The sequence below is a fragment of the Mauremys reevesii genome, linkage group 10 (assembly GCF_016161935.1).
Source record: "Mauremys reevesii isolate NIE-2019 linkage group 10, ASM1616193v1, whole genome shotgun sequence".
NCBI lineage: Eukaryota > Metazoa > Chordata > Testudines > Geoemydidae > Mauremys > Mauremys reevesii.
This window is the reverse complement of record NC_052632.1, coordinates 36,475,976-36,492,592: the sequence shown is the minus strand read 5'-3', so window position 1 is coordinate 36,492,592 and position 16,617 is coordinate 36,475,976. Positions and strand designations below refer to the sequence as shown.

Sequence of the window (16,617 nt, the reverse complement as noted above, 5' to 3'; positions counted from 1 at the left end):
CTGTTACTTCAGTGATTTCTAGCCACAGAGAGGGTGGGTGAGCCAGATGGGTTTGGCTGGAGAAGCACCAACAACCTCTCTACCCTCCCCCAACCTCAGGAACTGCACTTCCCAATGTGTCCCAGGCTCATAGAAGGGATGGCCCTTTAATCTGATAACCCTGGAGGAGGTGCACAGTGGGCAGGTAAGAATTGCAGATGCTAGTTCCTCTTTTCCAGAACAAATGCTAGTATGTCAAGAGGAAAAGGTGAGCAAATCCCCTTTCTGTGCAGAGGAGAAGCTAATACCTACCTCACAGGGGTGTTTTGCGGTCAACTATGACTTGGAAAGACCCTTTGGAATTCATTGCATGGATGGTGCTATGTGACATAAGGCAAATGCAGACCTCCATTTAATGTCTCCACCAAAGCAGTGCAGCCTCCCCTGTCCCAGGCTCACAGGGTCATCTTTAGGCCCAGACCTGAATCCAGGCTTGTCTTGGAGATGAGAATGCTACCAGATTAGCCTTTCTTATGCTAAATGTATCACTTCCCAGTGATGAATGCACAATATTGGCCAACCACAGTGGAGGAGTTGGGTATGCCCTGGATAAGGTGTAATGGGTGTACCCAGCTCCCCTGCCTCATTATGCTATTCCCAGGGTCATAGCTATAGAGTTGGATGAACTATTTGTTTCCAGTATTAGGCATTACAAAGCTAGCCCTGTTTAGTTGGCTTGAATGGCTCATCATTCTCTTCAAGTGTATCCATGATGGATTCATGGAATAATTTGACCTGCTGATTCGCTGTTTGTGTTTGGTGGTGCGCTGTTGGCCAGGTGAATCACATGGTATTGTCTCTCCTCCCGGATTGGACGACTGAAACATAGGAGAATAATGAATTACAAGATCCCAGGACAGAGTTAAAGATGAATAAGTTCTAAAGCTCATGAAGCTTTTGGGATTCATGCGCCTTCCCACCCTCCCCCTGCAACACTCACAAGCATTGCCCCACCAGTGGGAACCTACTGATCTCTCATGTTTATTTGCTGAGGGCCAGGTTCTGATACCCTCACTCTGGTTTAGTGGCACCTCACTCTTCTGGGACTGCTTCTGAAGAAAGGCAACTTATGCAGCAGGAGTAATGGGATCCGAGTCTGGCCCACAGCAGTTTTCCAACCAGCCCTCTTCAGAATTAGCTGCATTTGGAGAAAGAAAACCCTGTTCTTGAAACACTGGGCTGCTATTTGTGGCATGAGCAGATGTGTGGGGATTGTGGGTAATTGCTCCTCATTAAGTCTAACACAGACCTTTATATATTATATATATTTTTCTCAGAAACATAAGAGCCCACTTGTTCTGGAGAGCTCTGGCACTGCTTCCTCCTGCCGGGAACTAGACCCAGCACTGTCTGCATGTGGCACTCCCGCGGGATTGAGTCATGACCTGTATGGGGCCTGCCAGGTGTGTTAACCCTGGGTGCCCTGTATGCCACGAAGTGTGGAATACATACCAAAAGTGGGACATTGGGAGGTGTCACTAATAAGTAACCCTTTAATAACTCCCTGCTTTTATGACATTTATGGGGGGTGGGGGATGTCGACAGTTGTGAGGTTCCTCTCAGCCTACGGACCCCGGCCTGATATCGCTGAGGGTATCCTAGCCCCGTCTGGAAGTCACTTCCAAAAAGCAGCAACAAAGTAACCTGCGAGTCATTGAAACTGGCAAGCAATTTCTCCCAGTGTGAGATCTGTTCTTGTCCTCCCCTCAGTATCACTGTGATGAGCCATCGTCCTACCGTGGTAAGGTGTGTGAGACGTGCTGCTATGGGGGACAAGTGGGGCTCATCAGACACCTTTGAAGATTATGGGCAGGGCTTATTGGGTGCTGCCATGGTAACATGTGAGGCTTCTTTGGGGATGTTGAGTGTTACCGTGGATTACCAGCAGGGCTTGTTGGAAGCATCACGGGTTATTATGAGTTACCAGCAGGGCTCGTTGGGAGTTACCGTGGGTTACCAGCAGGGCTTGTTGGAAGCATCACGGGTTATTATGGGTTACCAGCAGGGCTCATTGGGAGTTACCATGGGTTACCAGCAGGGCTTGCTGGAGGTGTCGAGGGTTACCATGGTTTACCAGCATTGCTCATTGGGGGGTTTGGGGGGGTTACTGGTGGAGCTCATCGGGGGTTACCATGGGTTACTAGCAGGGCTTGTTGGAGGAGTCAGATGTTACTGGCAGGGCTTGGCGACGGCATCAGGTGCTGCCATTGATTATGGATAGGACTACTTGGACACCACTAGGTGCGTGCTGCCATGTATAACCCACATATCTTTTTTTCTTATTTCCTGGTGTTCAGCCAGCACATGGGCTATGGGTAAATCTTGGCATGGATGTAGGGCATTGCCACGGACTATGAGCAGGGTCAGTGTGAGCTGGGGGGGAGCCCAGGCTCTGGGCATTACAGCAGGTTACAAGCGGGACACAGTGTAATTGCTGGTCCTGCTGCATGTTGTGGGCCAGGCGCGTTGTGCTCTGTATCACATCGGGGACTGTCAGAAGACACACTCGCCTGGGGAGCTAGTTCACTGTATGGTTGTCACCAGCTGGCATGAGAGGAGCCTGACCTTTCCCTGGGCTGCTCACCTCCTAAGCTGCTCCCGGCTCTGCTTCCCCGACTGCTCCATCCATCCATCATGGGAACAGCCTGAGTTCGCATCTCTCCAGCTCAGCCCGCTTCAGCTCTCTCCAGTCAGATTCCCCCCGCATCACCCCTGATGTCTGGCTCTGACAGTTCAGTAATCAAAGCAACCATATCCACAATATCAGCATAATCTAAAAGAGGAAGCCTGGCTGGAGGTGATGCTAATGATAGCCTGCTGTGATAGCGACAGTATTTACCTCCCTCCCCCAGCACCCGCACCTCCTTGCTGGAGAGAGTTGGCTCCTACCAGGAGCGCTGCACTCTGTGGGGACAGACCAGTGCTAGGATTAGCATTCAGAGATGGGCCTGAACTAAAACCCTGCATCCAAATGACACCAGACTGTGAGGTGAAAGGGGGGAGGAGGGATTGAACTTCAGGTCTGGTCCTGGTACGTAGGATTCAACACGACGAACCAAACCCTAGGTCTGAACATCATCCCCAGCTTTAGGGATGTGGGTCTAAACTTCATGGCTCAGCACAGACTGGGGTGGGCAAATCATCTGACCCCATGATGAATAGCTCCAATAGACCTGAATGCTCCAGCCTCCGAGAGCTGGAAAAGGTGAGTAACGACCTTGTTAACCTGTAAGTCTGTAGTTGAAAGCTTCAGAATGGAAGGAGTGCTCTGCACCCTGAATTGTTGGAAAGGAAAAAGAATGTCTATAGAGTGCCTCATTTACATATGTTATATACCCACAGTAGCCACCAGTCACACTTGGAAATCACCCTAACTGGTCTAGATTAAGGCCATGTCTACACTACCACTTATTTTGGCAAAACTTCTGCCGTTCACCCCTGAGTGAAATAAGTTTCTTCAGCATAAGTGGTAGTATGCACAGCGCTAAGTCGGCAGGAGAGCGTCTCCCTCTGACATAGCTACCGCCACTCATGGAGGTGGTTTTATGATGTTGATGGGAGAGCTCTCTCCCATTGGCATGGAGCAGCTACACGAGCGATCTTACAGCGGCATTGGTACAGTTGTACCACTGCAAGCTCACTAGTGCAGACATGGCCTTAGACATTGGTAGGGAGGTGAAGTTTGAACTCCAAGGCAGAGAGAAGGAAGGCATTCTCTTCTTGTGCTAGGATGTACATCTCCAGGTAGCAAGGACTCTGCCCCAAGGTCCTAGATCCTCTTGGCTTTCCCCTCCTGAGAATCCTGTGACACAGAGAGGATTTCTCAGAGGAGACAGTGCAGGGTGGATTCCCCAGCAGAGACCCATGGGGCAGTTTCAGTGAGGTCCCTCCCTACCCAGCACTTAAACTAAGCTGAATCACAAAGCTGGGTCACCAGGGCTGGATCTGGATCTGCAGAGAGAATTGCCATTAGCAGCTGGACTAGTGCCATTCAGCAACCTGAACTGTGAGTGGGGTTTGCGGTGGGTGGACTGACATGGCCAGGGAACTCCTGCCTGATGGCCATTCAGAGAGGCTGGTGGGGAGGGAGGAGAATGGACTCCGGCAGATTTACAGAGGGCTTTAATCCTTATCTGAATATTATAGTGTTGCTGAATTTTCCTAGATTCCCCAATAAATATCCCCTTGTTTTGTATATAGACTCAGAATGCGGGCGGGCGGGTAGGGGGTGTTCTGCCTGCTAAGGGCAAACTGGAGGAGGATTTACTTATTTTTCAAAATATCCAGGTGGCGGCTTGAGCCAGTTTTGTTGCTTATCAAGAGGGACCCTAGACATATTCAACCCAGCCCTTCTTGCTTAGTTAACCACCTGGCGGAAGGGTTACAAAACTGTTTTCTCTTTTCACCACCTCCTTTTCTCCCAGCTGTCCCTAGCTGTGTCCTGGACAAGGATGGCCCTGTGATGTGTGAGGCCAAGGCTGCCCAAGGAGAGTCTCAGGCCATGACATGTCCTGGTGCTAAAGGAGAAAATGGTTTCTCACAACACATCTGGAGGAAGAAGTAGTTCTGACCCTTGAGCTGCAGAGCCTGCATGGGACTATAGAGCCCTCAAAGTATGGGAGCCTATGGCCAGCTCTGGATCTGGACCAGAAGTGCTGAAATGCCTTGAGAAAGAAGCTATTTTCAAGGTATTTCCAGCCTGTCTGGAAGCAGTGGGAACCTCAGCAGAAATATCCAGGCCAGCTCTGCAGAGCTCAGTTGTTTCAGATAGTTTGGATAACTGGCTTCTGAACTCACCATTGCATCTCTGAACCCAGTTTCCCAAGCTCTGGAACTTTGCCTCACCTAGCAATAATGGGGTGGCTTTGAAGGGGAGGACTTGAGGTGCTATCTACATATGTGTGGGAAAATAAAGGCCAGATCAGCTGGGATGGGTCTAGCGGCAGCAAAGTCGGGCTATTCACTGTGGTGTGGATTATCTGCATTTCCGTGGCTGGACAGATGTCACGTGCACCCCCATACCAATCCTATGGAGAAATGAGCTGTTGCAGTTTTAGCCACAACTCCCAGCAACAACTCACCGCTGGAGGTCTGGTGAACTCCTCTGGTGGACCTTTGCAATAAGTACAGGCTAACCTAGATAGCTCCCTACAGGCCTTGACTGTGGGACTCCAGAGTGTTCCCTGAGAAAGGGGAGCTGCTAAATAAAGGGACCTCCTCCATCAACCGCTCTGTGCTGACCATGGATTAACAACAAAGTCGGTCTCTTCACTCAGCCTCCACAATGATTCATTCTACTCTGTAATGCTGCCACCTAGTGGGCAATGTTGAGGCATGGAGTGAGGCTGCCTTAGTATGTTTCTCAGTGAGTTTCAGACTATACCCTCTCAGCTCCCCGCCCACGCTTCCTCATTAGGGGCCTGATCCTGCTACCATTCATGTCAGCAGTAAAATCCTCACCCATCTGAGCAAAAGCAGGCTATAGCCATTGTTTTTAGATTCAAATTTACCTCCATCCCTCATGTACTTCATGTTTTCTTGCTTTTCCTGCTGTGTTATTTTATCAACACCAGAGTCATTAGGAAAATGTCTAGACTGAAGTTGTAGAAAAATGTGATTTATGCAAAGGAAATTGATCCCACATAATTTCCAGCTTCCTGTGCTAATATTGTGGGGGGGGGGATTTTGTCTCAAGTTTAGCAGGTGAAGAGCATTGATGAGGGATGGTCCATGCATCCCCATTGATCTCATTTCCTTATCACCTCCCTCACCCACTCTCTTTCTATCTCTCAGAAGTGTTGTCATTACTATGAAAGATGTGTTAGATGCCAAGAGCATGTTCTGAACTGTGCAAGACATGTCAGCCCCACCCCCAACTTGGAAGCACCATAGGAGCAAAGGATGGTGGTAATACAGTATTGTCTTGGTCACCTGCTAGCAACAGTATCATCATGGTAATATATATACAGGGTGCGCATATTACATCTTTTGGTAGATCAAGATGAATTAGGTGGTGTCTTCTCTACATAGGTCTCACCCTGCTCTGTAGAAAAGACTATACCATGCCATCCATTTCAATGGGGCTTTTAAAGAAGATATCAGACTCTTTTCCCACCCTGAAGAGCTGGCAATCTAAACTGTTGTTTGCCGTGGGTTTGCTTGGCTTGCATAATTCAGATTGTCAGCTCTTTGGAACCGGAAGCATGCCTTGTCTATGTTTGTAAAGGGCCATTTACATTTGTGGTACTGTTTAAATATGCATGATAATAATAATAGTAATAGATGTTGATCTTGTGTAAAGATCTGAGACCCACCAAAAAAGACTGCATTGAAGTTCCCTTGACCTCAAAAGAGAAAGGTGTGTGTGTGCACGCACATACTGTATATACTGCAATGATGATCTTTGGTATAGTTGATCTGTATTCTTATATTTATCATCTGTAATATCCAAAGAGGGTGGAGTATATGTAAGAGAGGAGAGAGAGAGAGAGAGTGTGTGTGTGTGTGTGTGTGTGCGTGTGTGTGTGTGTGTAAGGGCACAGAGCTCTGAGCAGAAATAACTGGAGTTATTGTGGGTGATTCAAACCTAGGCTGGCAAATTTTGTATTCTTCCCTTTGTTTATTTCATTTCAGTTTGCAGAGATCCTTTGGGAACACACAGGAGGATAACAATCTGTATCTATGCTGGGTTTGAGGGTGACTCCTGGGCAATAAGGTTCAGCCCATTCTTCCTGGGAGCCAGCCAGGGAACTCCTTACAGTTTGCAGGGACATAAGCTAGCTGAGGGAGGATTGAGCTGGTAACCTCTGACCTTGCTGCTGGAAGAAGTGCTCAGCCTCCCCTCCTGTCACCCTGAAGATGGGACTGGCGCCGGGGTTCATTTCCACTCTGGTCCTGATGCCAAAGGAGGACTTTGGGTTAGCAGGTGAGATCGCAAGTTGTTGCACAATGGCACAGAGCCTCCATAAGGGCAGGACCCTAAACAGTCACTTTGTTTGTGTTTGCTTGAGGAAAGCCTGTGTGGAGCATCTCACTGTCTGGGAATCTTAGCCCATTCCCGTATCCATCAATGGCTCACTTACATGGCTTGTGGATTAAGGCCAGATCATTATCATCAAAAGCTTCCGCAGGCAGAAATAGCCATTCAGGCTCCATCTAGAGGCTCAAGGGGGAGTTGGGTAGCCTGGCAAGCAACTTTGTTGGCCAGTGCATCGGGCAGTGTTAATGGATTCTGAATGCAGCTGCCCTGTCTCTGCCCCTCCTTGGCTGGAAGGAAGGTTGCTGTGACTGGGGACTGTTATAGGGCAGAGGGAAGGCAGAATGGTAAAGATCCCCAAAGAGCTCTTCAGGAGGGAAACAGGAAGTGAAAGTGCACATTAGAAACAAAGTTTGTATCCATTATCGCTGGAGAAAACTGCCTTGAATGGCAGAGACATCATTAGACAAATCCGTGAATGTTGTTATAATAAGACATTATAGGCTGCGGGAGCTGTATCTGCTATATAAGCAGAGGGCATTGCTATGTCAACTGAAACCCATTATTTTTAAATGTAGCAATGGACAAACCTCAGAAAGTTTGGACATTTGGTTCCAGTTAAGAAGCCAAAACCTGAAAGCTTATTGAAACCTCTGAAGCTTTGGAGTTCACAACAGGGCCCAGATCCGTCCCTCTGACATGACTCTGCCTTTAATAGGCCCACTGCTGGTGATCAGTTGTTCATGTGTCTTCAGTGGGCTGCTGTTCTCTCGCAGTGGGAAGAAGGGAGATGCCCCCACAGGCAACCTCACGCTGGTCTGAATGTGCTGTGTGGCTGTAGGGAGCTTAGCACGAAAGGTTCGGTGGGGGTTGGGCTTGATGCAAAGGCAAAGGCCACCCCGCATTTTATTTTGTCATGGCTGCCTCCCCATTTCTAGCAATGACGAACTTAACATGCTGCATTCGATGTAACCCCTCATCCACTGTAAGCAGAGGGTGTTGTACTGGCTTCAGTCCATTCTCCATTACACGTATCAGGAGACAGTATGATCAATGGAGCCCAGGAGTCAGGAGATGTTGATTCTGTTCCTGACCTGGACACTAGTTTACTGTGTGGTCTTGGAGCAGGTACTTAGCCTCTCTGTGCCTCAGTTTCCTTATTTGTAAAATGGAGGTAATGATATTCCTCCCCTTTGAGATGGCTGGAACATAATTACTAAGGATGGCCCAGTTGGTAGAGCACTGCTCTAAGGCAGAGGTTCTCAAACTGTGGTCTGTGGACCACCAGTGGTCCGCGGATAGTTCCCTCTAAGGCAGTGGTCCTCAACCTTTTTGTGGCCAGTAGCACATTCATGTTTTCAGAAGAGTGTGGCAGGCGCCAACAATTTTTCAAAGCTTATTTTGTATTTGTACATGAAATAATATGAAAAACATCATATTTAATATTACATAATATATGAATCCATAAGATAAAAAGGGTAATTTTACATGTAAAAGGTATTAATTAAATTATTCGGCAATTACTCTTTCACCTCACCATGTGAATTTGCTCTTTTTTATCTACCTGTAAGAAAAATTAAGGGGTTTTTACAAAATAAATATCATAAACAGTTTTCATCTTATTTATTTTAAAAAAGTAAAACATTGTTGAACTGCTGGTCCAAATATATTTATTATTCTTACTTTAACATAGAATGAAGCCTGCAGCCCCGGAGTTCTCTGTCCCCAGCAGGCGTGGGGCCGCAGTTTCTCTCTGGCTTAAGCCGTGGCCCCGCGCCTGCCGGGGACCGAGAACACCAGCGCTTGCAGCCCCGGAGAAGCCAGAGAGAAGCCGCAGCCCCACATCTGCCAGGGACAGAGAACACCGGCGCCCACAGCCTGCAGCCCCAGAGTTCTCAGTCCCCAGCAGGCGCGGGGCCGCGGCTTCTCTCCCCTGCTGGGCACTAGGCGGGCGCACATAAATGCCCCGGCGGGCGCCATGGCACCCACGGGCACCACGTTGGGGACCACTGCTTTAAGACATGTGCCTGGGTGGCCGCACACAAAAGAATGAAGGGCCACCCACCTAATTAGTGGAGCCACGCAGGTGTGGCTCTACTAATTAGATGCCTGGACCCTGGAGAAGACACACATGTAAGGTGAGGTGGTGGCCTAAGGGGTAGGTTGGAGGGGGCAGTGGGGTGAGAAGAGGGGGTGAGGGGAACTTGGGATGTGCATGGCTGCGGCGGCCAGAGAAAGAGATGACTTTCCCCAGCTCCAGGGCTGTAGCTGCAGGGGAGAGACAGCCATTCTTCCCAGCCTCAGGTCTGTGGCAGGGGAGAGACACCCCCCCCCCCCCCGCTCCTTCCCAGCCTCAGCTCTGTGTCAGGCTCCTTCCCAGCCTCAGCTCTGTGGCTGCTGTGGCAGGGGACAGACCCCCCCTTCCCAGCTTCAGTTCTGTGGCTGCTGTGGCAGGGGAGAATGCCCCCCCCCCCTTCCTAGCTCGGGGGCTGCTGGAGTGGAGGACAGAGGGCACATCCATTGCATTAGAAAGGTAAGACTACTGATATTAAAATATGAGTTGTGTGTTTTTATTTGTAGAACAAAAAACGTTAATTATTAAAGGTTTTTTTAATATAGTGCTTTTATCCCAAGCGCTTTACAACAGTTAGCTAATGGTACAAACAACATTTGGGAAGATCATTGAGTGGTCCACCGAGACCCTCAGCAATTTTCAAGTGGTCTGTAGAAAAAAAAAGTTTGAGAACCTCTAGGGCTCAGGAGTCCTGGGTTCTATTTCCTGCTTGGCTGACCCTGGGCAAGTCTCTGTGCCTCAGTTTTCCCATCTGTAATATAGAGCTAATGATATACTGACCTCTTTTCTAAGCATTTTGAGATATATGGATAAAAAGTGCCATATAAGAGCTGGGTATTATTTTTCCTACCCTGTGTTACAACTCATTTGTCCATTATAAATTAAAGGTATCATATCCGATACAAAGCCCTGCCCATTGCTGTCAGTAGAGCCCTCTCTAGTCCAGAGGAACTTGACAGGGTCTGGGATCTGCTGGGCAGTTTCTAGTCCATGTCATCTTATCCGGGTGTTTGAAAGATGTCAATTCCTACATTTTAATTCCTCTGGTTGTTCTCCCCGATCTCCGCTCCCGCTCCCCACAGCCTCGCTGGACTGTGCATACACCACATTGGCACCCTCTGTTGGAAACCAGAGACAAGGCCGATCACTTGTGAAGCTATAATGACAGTGCCCGTCAATTGTCAAGGAGGACAGGGAGCGTATGAAACTTCTTGGCTCCCTGCTATGTGACTGGCATAGCCATATCGGCCCAGTACTGGCCGGAACTCTTGGGACGCTGCTCTCAAAGCTGGAATCCAGGGAGAAAGCCTAGCAAACATGGGCATTGCGGCTGGTCTACGTGCCCCAGAAAAGCTGGCACTTCCTGGTGAGGTGAGGGTGGGAGAATCCTAGAGCCAGCACCTTTTTCAGGTGAGGGGTGAGTAGAAATGTCCCATGCCCAAAAGATATGTCCCCTTTAGCCCCCCCCCCCACCTCTGCTAGCTTCCTTTGGCAGAGTGAGCATGCCAACAGCGGGCCGGGCACGGCACCCCTCCCCTCCCCCTGCCACCCCAGAGGGGGAGCCACTACCAAGCCGGCAGGAGCTGTCTGTGCCAGCGCCCGGATCTGGGCACGTGGGCTGCAAAGCTCCAGGCCAGGGCGTGGCCCAGGCAGCAGAGGCTCATGGCATCGCCCCCAAGCAGCCAGCCCCCCACCCCACCTGCTTGGGCTGGTCTGTGCCTGCCTCTGCCCGCACCCCCTCGCCGCCTGGGAGTGGGAGGGGAGGCTGCTATTGCTTGCAGGCGCTCAGCCAGGCTCCGCCAGTTCTGCCGGGAGCCTCGGGCGCTCTCCCGGCTCCCAGCTGGCCCCGCCCAGCGCTCTGGGGCCCCGCCCACCCCTCGGCCCCACCCCTCGGCCCCAGCTGGAGCTGGCTCGCTCGCGGTGTGGCCGGGGGGCAGCCCCCGAGGAGCTCGCTTCGCCACCGCGCTACGTTCCGTCGCCGGCTCATCCCCGCCTCGCAGTAGCTGGGGCCGGAGCGCGAGTGGCGGAGGAGGAGCAGTGGGGGGGCCGCTTATCCCGACCCCCGCCCCCCTTTTGTCTGGGTTTAAGGGAGGAGATGCCTCCCCGTTCCCCCCGGAGCCTCCAGCCCATCTTCCCACCTGCAGGAGCCGCGCCGGGGGTGCGGGCAGCAGCTCGCCCTTAGAGTCCAGCGGGCTGCCCGGACCCCAGCGCCCCCCATCCTGGACCCGGCTCTCGGCCTGGGAGGGGGGCTCGGCTCTGGACGGAGCCCGCAGCCTGGGCGTGCTGCTGCCTTTCGGCGAGGAGAGGGGAGCTGCCTTGCCGCAGGTGGACTTGGGGGCTGGGGGAGATGCCATTTCTAACCGAGAGAGACAAGCGGCGAGCATGAGATGCAGGTAAGAGCTGGGGCTGGGCTGGCCCGGGACTGTCGGGGAGGGGAGGCTGGGCTGGTCCTGCCCAGGCTCCGGGAAGCGGGAGTTGGTCTATTTCGCTTGCCGGGCTGCAAGCCTGGGGTCGGTGCCTTGGATTGCAGCCTTCCGCTGGGAAGTTTGTACGTGTGTGCTGGGTTTGGATGGCTGGGGTGAGCTGTGTGTGTCAATATGGGGTGGGAATGGGGGTGTGAATCGCGAGCATGCTGGGTTTGGGGTTGGGCGTGTGTTGTTTTTTTACTCCGGGTGTATGTGTGTTACGGAGGGCTAGGAGTCTGTGTGGTGGGTCTTTGTGTGGAATGTGGGTATGTGCAGGGCTGGATCGCTTAGAGAATGGGTGTGCAATTGTGTGTCCTGACCCTTTTCATTATAGGGCTGTGTGAGCAGGAGCGGGTTTTCACTGGAGGGCTGTGAGTTTTGTGTCAGTGTTCTAGGAAGGGGCAGCTGGGGGTGGGGGGGAAGAGGGGGTTCTTTCTCCCAAGGGTGTGAGTTGTGTGTATGCATGTTGGGTCGTGTAGTGTGCGTTGGGTCCTGGGGCTACAAGGGTTTGGGTTCCCAGAGCTCTGCCAGCTACCTGGCAGCAGAAGGGCTCTGGCTTTTTCTGCTGGCTCTGCCCTCATTTTTCTCCCCCCCCCCCCCATCCCTTTGCCTGTTTCTCCATTGTCCTGCGTTGCTGGGCATTTAATTTCCCATATTGTTCCCTTCCCACTGTCAATCTTCGGGGGTGCAGCACTGGTTGTGCCCAACTCCCACTTCCACCACCAATGCGCTCTAGCTGGCTAGCCACCCTGAGCCAGGTCCCGAGATCCCAGGGTGACATGCCACCTATAAAAACCTGCCTAGACAGACGGATGGGTCAATGGGACTCAGCTGCTAGCCGCTGTTTTCATCCTAGCCTAACTAATAAACTGGCACTTGACTGTGCAAGGGGGTGAGGAGGGAAAATGAGGTGCTGGGCTGCATGGTAATGTGGGGAGCCCGCCTGGTCCAGCTAAGCAGATGAGTTAACTGGCCTGGAACAGATTACACATTCAGGTGGGGTATCACTGGGACAGCGCTACCAACCAGGGATCAGCAAAGGCTGATACCAGGGAGATTAGCCTGCAGTCAGAGACAGGCAGTGCAGTCTGGAGCATGAAGAGTTAATGTCAGGTGGGATTAGTCTTCAGTCCCAGCTACCTCAGCCCTGGGGCAGGATAGTAAGGGGTGTTAGTGGTTAATTTTGGCCTGGATTAGCCCTCAGTCATCGAGAGCTTAATATTGGGGCAGGATTGTTGGGGGACAGAAAGGGTTAATTTCAGGAACTCTAGCCCTCAGTTCCAGCCCACCAATGACAGCAGGGTGGAAAGGGTTAATTTCAGGAGGGTTGCCTTTCAATTCCAGAGGAGCCAGTGTTGCAGAAGGGGTTGGAATTGTTTTATGTCAGGAAAAGTAGCCAGCTCTCAATCAGGATCTAATGGTAGTGTCAGGGTATAGAAGGGGTAATATTAGAGGGGCTCAGCCCTCAGTTCCCGACAGCCCAGCATCAGGGCAGGGAGGGCTGATTGCAGGGAATTCAGCCCATCTCGGATGGGGCTGTCTCTAACATAGGGATGGGATCTGCCGTGCATGGACCGGGGGTCCAGACTCTGGTGATATCAAGGAGAAAAGACAGTGACCCCAAGGGAGGAGCCGAACCCGGCTGCCCCCTGAATGGAATTTTCCTTTGTTGCCTTTTTACATTTGTGGTGCTGATCAGAGTTTTCACCTTTCTGTCTCAGGGAAGTAAAAATATTCCAGAGCCAATTGTGTTGGCCACAGCGTGCTCAGGATGCAGGAGCTTGTGGGCTCAGAAAACAAACAGGGGGTGCTATTTCAGGGAAGGCGATTCACTCGTGGGCGGGGTGGGTTTGTGCATGGGTGGAGTGAGAGAAACTGTCCTTTCAGGGTTTAGGTGCATGTTGGATCACAAAGACAGAGTTCTCTTGCCTCCCTCTGTGCATGTCTGTCTGACCCAGCCATCTAAGCACTTTTAGTGCCCATATCACCACAGAAGCGAGACATCCCGCAAAAGTAGCGTCCCCTTCCTTTCAGAAGCAAATGGCTTTGTATTACGGTTCTGCAGGATGTGTTTGGGCACGGAGCAGAGTGGGAGCCACCGGCCCTGTGCTATAGTCATGGCAGATGCTACTCTTGCTTTCTGGAATTCATGCATTTGCCCAGAGCCTGACCAAGGAGCAGAGCTCTTGCTCTTGATCAGCAAAGTTATGGTGAAAGACTGGGTGGGTCAGGAAGCAGCATGAAATGCAGGAGCTCTGTAGCTTTGCCAAAGATTTCCCATCTCGTTCTCTCCCCCCACCCCCAGTTTTACTCCCCCATCTCCAGCGGCCTCCTTTCCCCTTCTTTCTATGCAAACCTCAAAGCCAGCCCTTCGACTGGGATTTCCACAGTTTGTACACGTCCCTGCCCCAACACCTTTAGTGAGGATTAACCCTGGCCTCCCCATCCAGCCTGTCCCAGGAGCAGCAGCTCTGAGCTCTTTACAGCTCTGACATCTACATACAGCAGAAACTACAGTGATGACCACCATCCAAATCACTGTCAATAACTAAGTATCTGGGCAAAGATGGGGGGCTGGAATGATACACCCATGGACTTCAAGGTCATGGCTCAGGCACCCTCATACTTCACTCTTTGAAGAATGGGATTACAACATCTCCTGAAAGATCCAAACCCCTGTAAGATCAGGTCCCCCCAACATCTGTTAATTACATTCCTCAAATATCTGAAACTCCAATGATCCAAATATATTCCGTGTCCCTATCCACACCCTCCTGACATTCCGATAATCAAGGCAGGTAGCCTCTGAGCTCCAGCAATGGGATCAGTAGCCCTTAGGAACATGTTCTGTTCACCCTCCCTCCCACCGCAGCTCGTACCTATCAGTACAGTGTTGCTTGAACATCCCATGATGCTTGACTTCTAGGGCTATAGGAACCAGTTTCACCCATTACTTCAGCGCAAAGGGTTTGATGGATTCCTGTCCTCTCCCCCAGGATTCATGGTGTTCCTCCTGCTACCCAGGGAGCCTGTCTCCATTTAGAATGTCACAGACCTGCATGTGTGTAGATGTGCAGTGGGATTGTCTTTCTTTTAGGTGGTTGGGCTGGGGACAGGACTGGAGGAAGAAAAGAGCAGGCATGGTGGGACTGGCATGCCAGAAGACTTTTCACTTAAGATCAGCACTTACCCTTCCTCCTTTGTCTTCTCACCATTCTTCTCCTGGCTCCTTTCTGGAATGCATGATTCTGGGAGTTCACTGGTCTACAACTGTGGTGAGCTGATCTCGTTCTGAAGCTTTGAAACTTCTCTCAGCCTTTGCTCTCTTTGGCCATGTCTACACTGCAGTGCTACAGCCATGCCACTGTATCGCTATAGTGTAGATGGTTCCTAAAGCAACCGAAAAGTTTTTTCCTGTCAGTATAGGTAATCCACATCCTCAAGCGGTGGGAGAACTCTTCCATCAACCTAACCACTTTTACGTTGGGGGGGATTTCACACCCCTGAGCATTGTATCTATGTCGATCTAACTTTTAAATGAAGACCATACTTCTGATATCCTTCCATCGCTGGTCCTTGCCCACTGGGTTAAGGGCTGCAGGAATCCTGCTATATAAAAACACACAAGAACTGTCCGTTGCAAGTTTCTCCTTCATTTTACAAGCCTAGTTCTACAGACAGCCTTTTATATTCCCTGCAGTTGCTGTTACAGTACTGGACAAGCTGTGAGTTGGGTCTAAACTCATTGAAATATACAGTTTTAGCAGTTCTGTCCCAGTTTTCGACTTCCCCATTACTTACGTAGCAAGTATTCTGCATGAAGCTGATTCCTTTTCTCCTTGCTGTGATTCTAATTAGGCCTAGGCAGCTCTGAATTGCAGGAAACTGTGGAAGCAGGAGTTGGAAGGTCCTTCGCTAGTACTGTAGAAGTGTTGGAAGATGTCTGGCTGGAAGCTGGCCTTAGTTTAGTTGTAGGCTTCCAGGACACATGCCTGAACTGGAAGATATTAGACTTGATGCAGTCAGAGAGGACATAGCTGGAGTTGTTCAGAGAACTTGGGGAGAAGTGAGGTTTTCCAAGCCTTTTGTGCTCAAGAAGAAGAGGAATTAATTACAGAACTAATCATTAGACTTTTTAAATACAGTTACTGTAATTACACTGTAGTTATACTGCAACTATAATGTAATTACTTTGTGGTACCTCTAATTACCAGTGTTTCATGTGACTGGAATTACTTATTATTACTCCTTTAGTTTCATACCTAATCCATTTCATTGTAGTACTGCCAAAGTTGCACTGTTTGGTACATGTAACTAGTATAAAATCCTATAACTTGAGGTTTAATTCTATAGGTTGATAAATCACTTTATAATTAGGCTATAATTGCAGTGTTATAATACAATGACTGTAATTATGGTATTATAAAGTGCAACTGAACTGATGAGGGTTAGATTAGGATTAATACGTTTAATCAGGTATTGCCTTGTGTGTATGCCTGTCCCTGCTCTCATGTATAATGATTCCTACTACTTGCTTGGCTCATAGGGCTACTGTAATAATCCATATGCTGTGTACAACAGACACAGTTGTTATATCTACACCTGGGGAATTGGGGGTAGAATCCTACTCCTTCAGTGCCAGAAACTCAGGCCTCTGCCACACTGAGGACAGCTCCTTTAGGCACCATTCATTAGGCCCCTTACGGTCAAAGTGGAACAGCCACTGCTGCTTTACACCATGCACCCTCAGTCTGCCATGGTGGGACTTATGTGCCGCACAGGCACCCGTGTTGGGTTTGGAAAGCGTGGACATGGCCAGTTTGGATTTGATCCATATATAGTCATCCTGTGCTGTATTGCTCTGTGTATTATTGCTTCGTACTACAGTACGATCAACTCACTGTCCAATGACAGTTCTAATCCCTCTCTCTCTTTAGAGGCCTGGGTTTGTTGAGGCCTAAGTCCCAATTCCTTTGCTTTCACCACTATGAGTGGTGCTGCCCACTGTTAGAGTGAGACAGCAGTGATCCTGTGCCTGGCTGAATGGGGCGAGTTGCTCTTTT

The 16,617-nt window shown here is 50.3% G+C and overlaps 1 protein-coding gene across 7 annotated transcripts in view; it reads left to right on the top strand.

The window, feature by feature from the left end:
• LINGO1 (leucine rich repeat and Ig domain containing 1) overlaps positions 1 to 16,617 on the top strand; it is a 487,413-nt gene that overhangs the window by 426,808 nt on the left and 43,988 nt on the right. Inside the window, exon 1 of one of the 7 annotated variants that reach the window (XM_039492404.1) lies at positions 11,012 to 11,482. The exons of the other annotated variants lie outside the window; for them this stretch is intronic. Coding sequence (XP_039348338.1) covers positions 11,477 to 11,482 — 6 coding nt within the window. The 5' untranslated portion in view covers positions 11,012 to 11,476. Of the gene's footprint in view, positions 1 to 11,011; positions 11,483 to 16,617 lie in introns of those variants that run through there. 7 annotated transcript variants of the gene reach the window in all.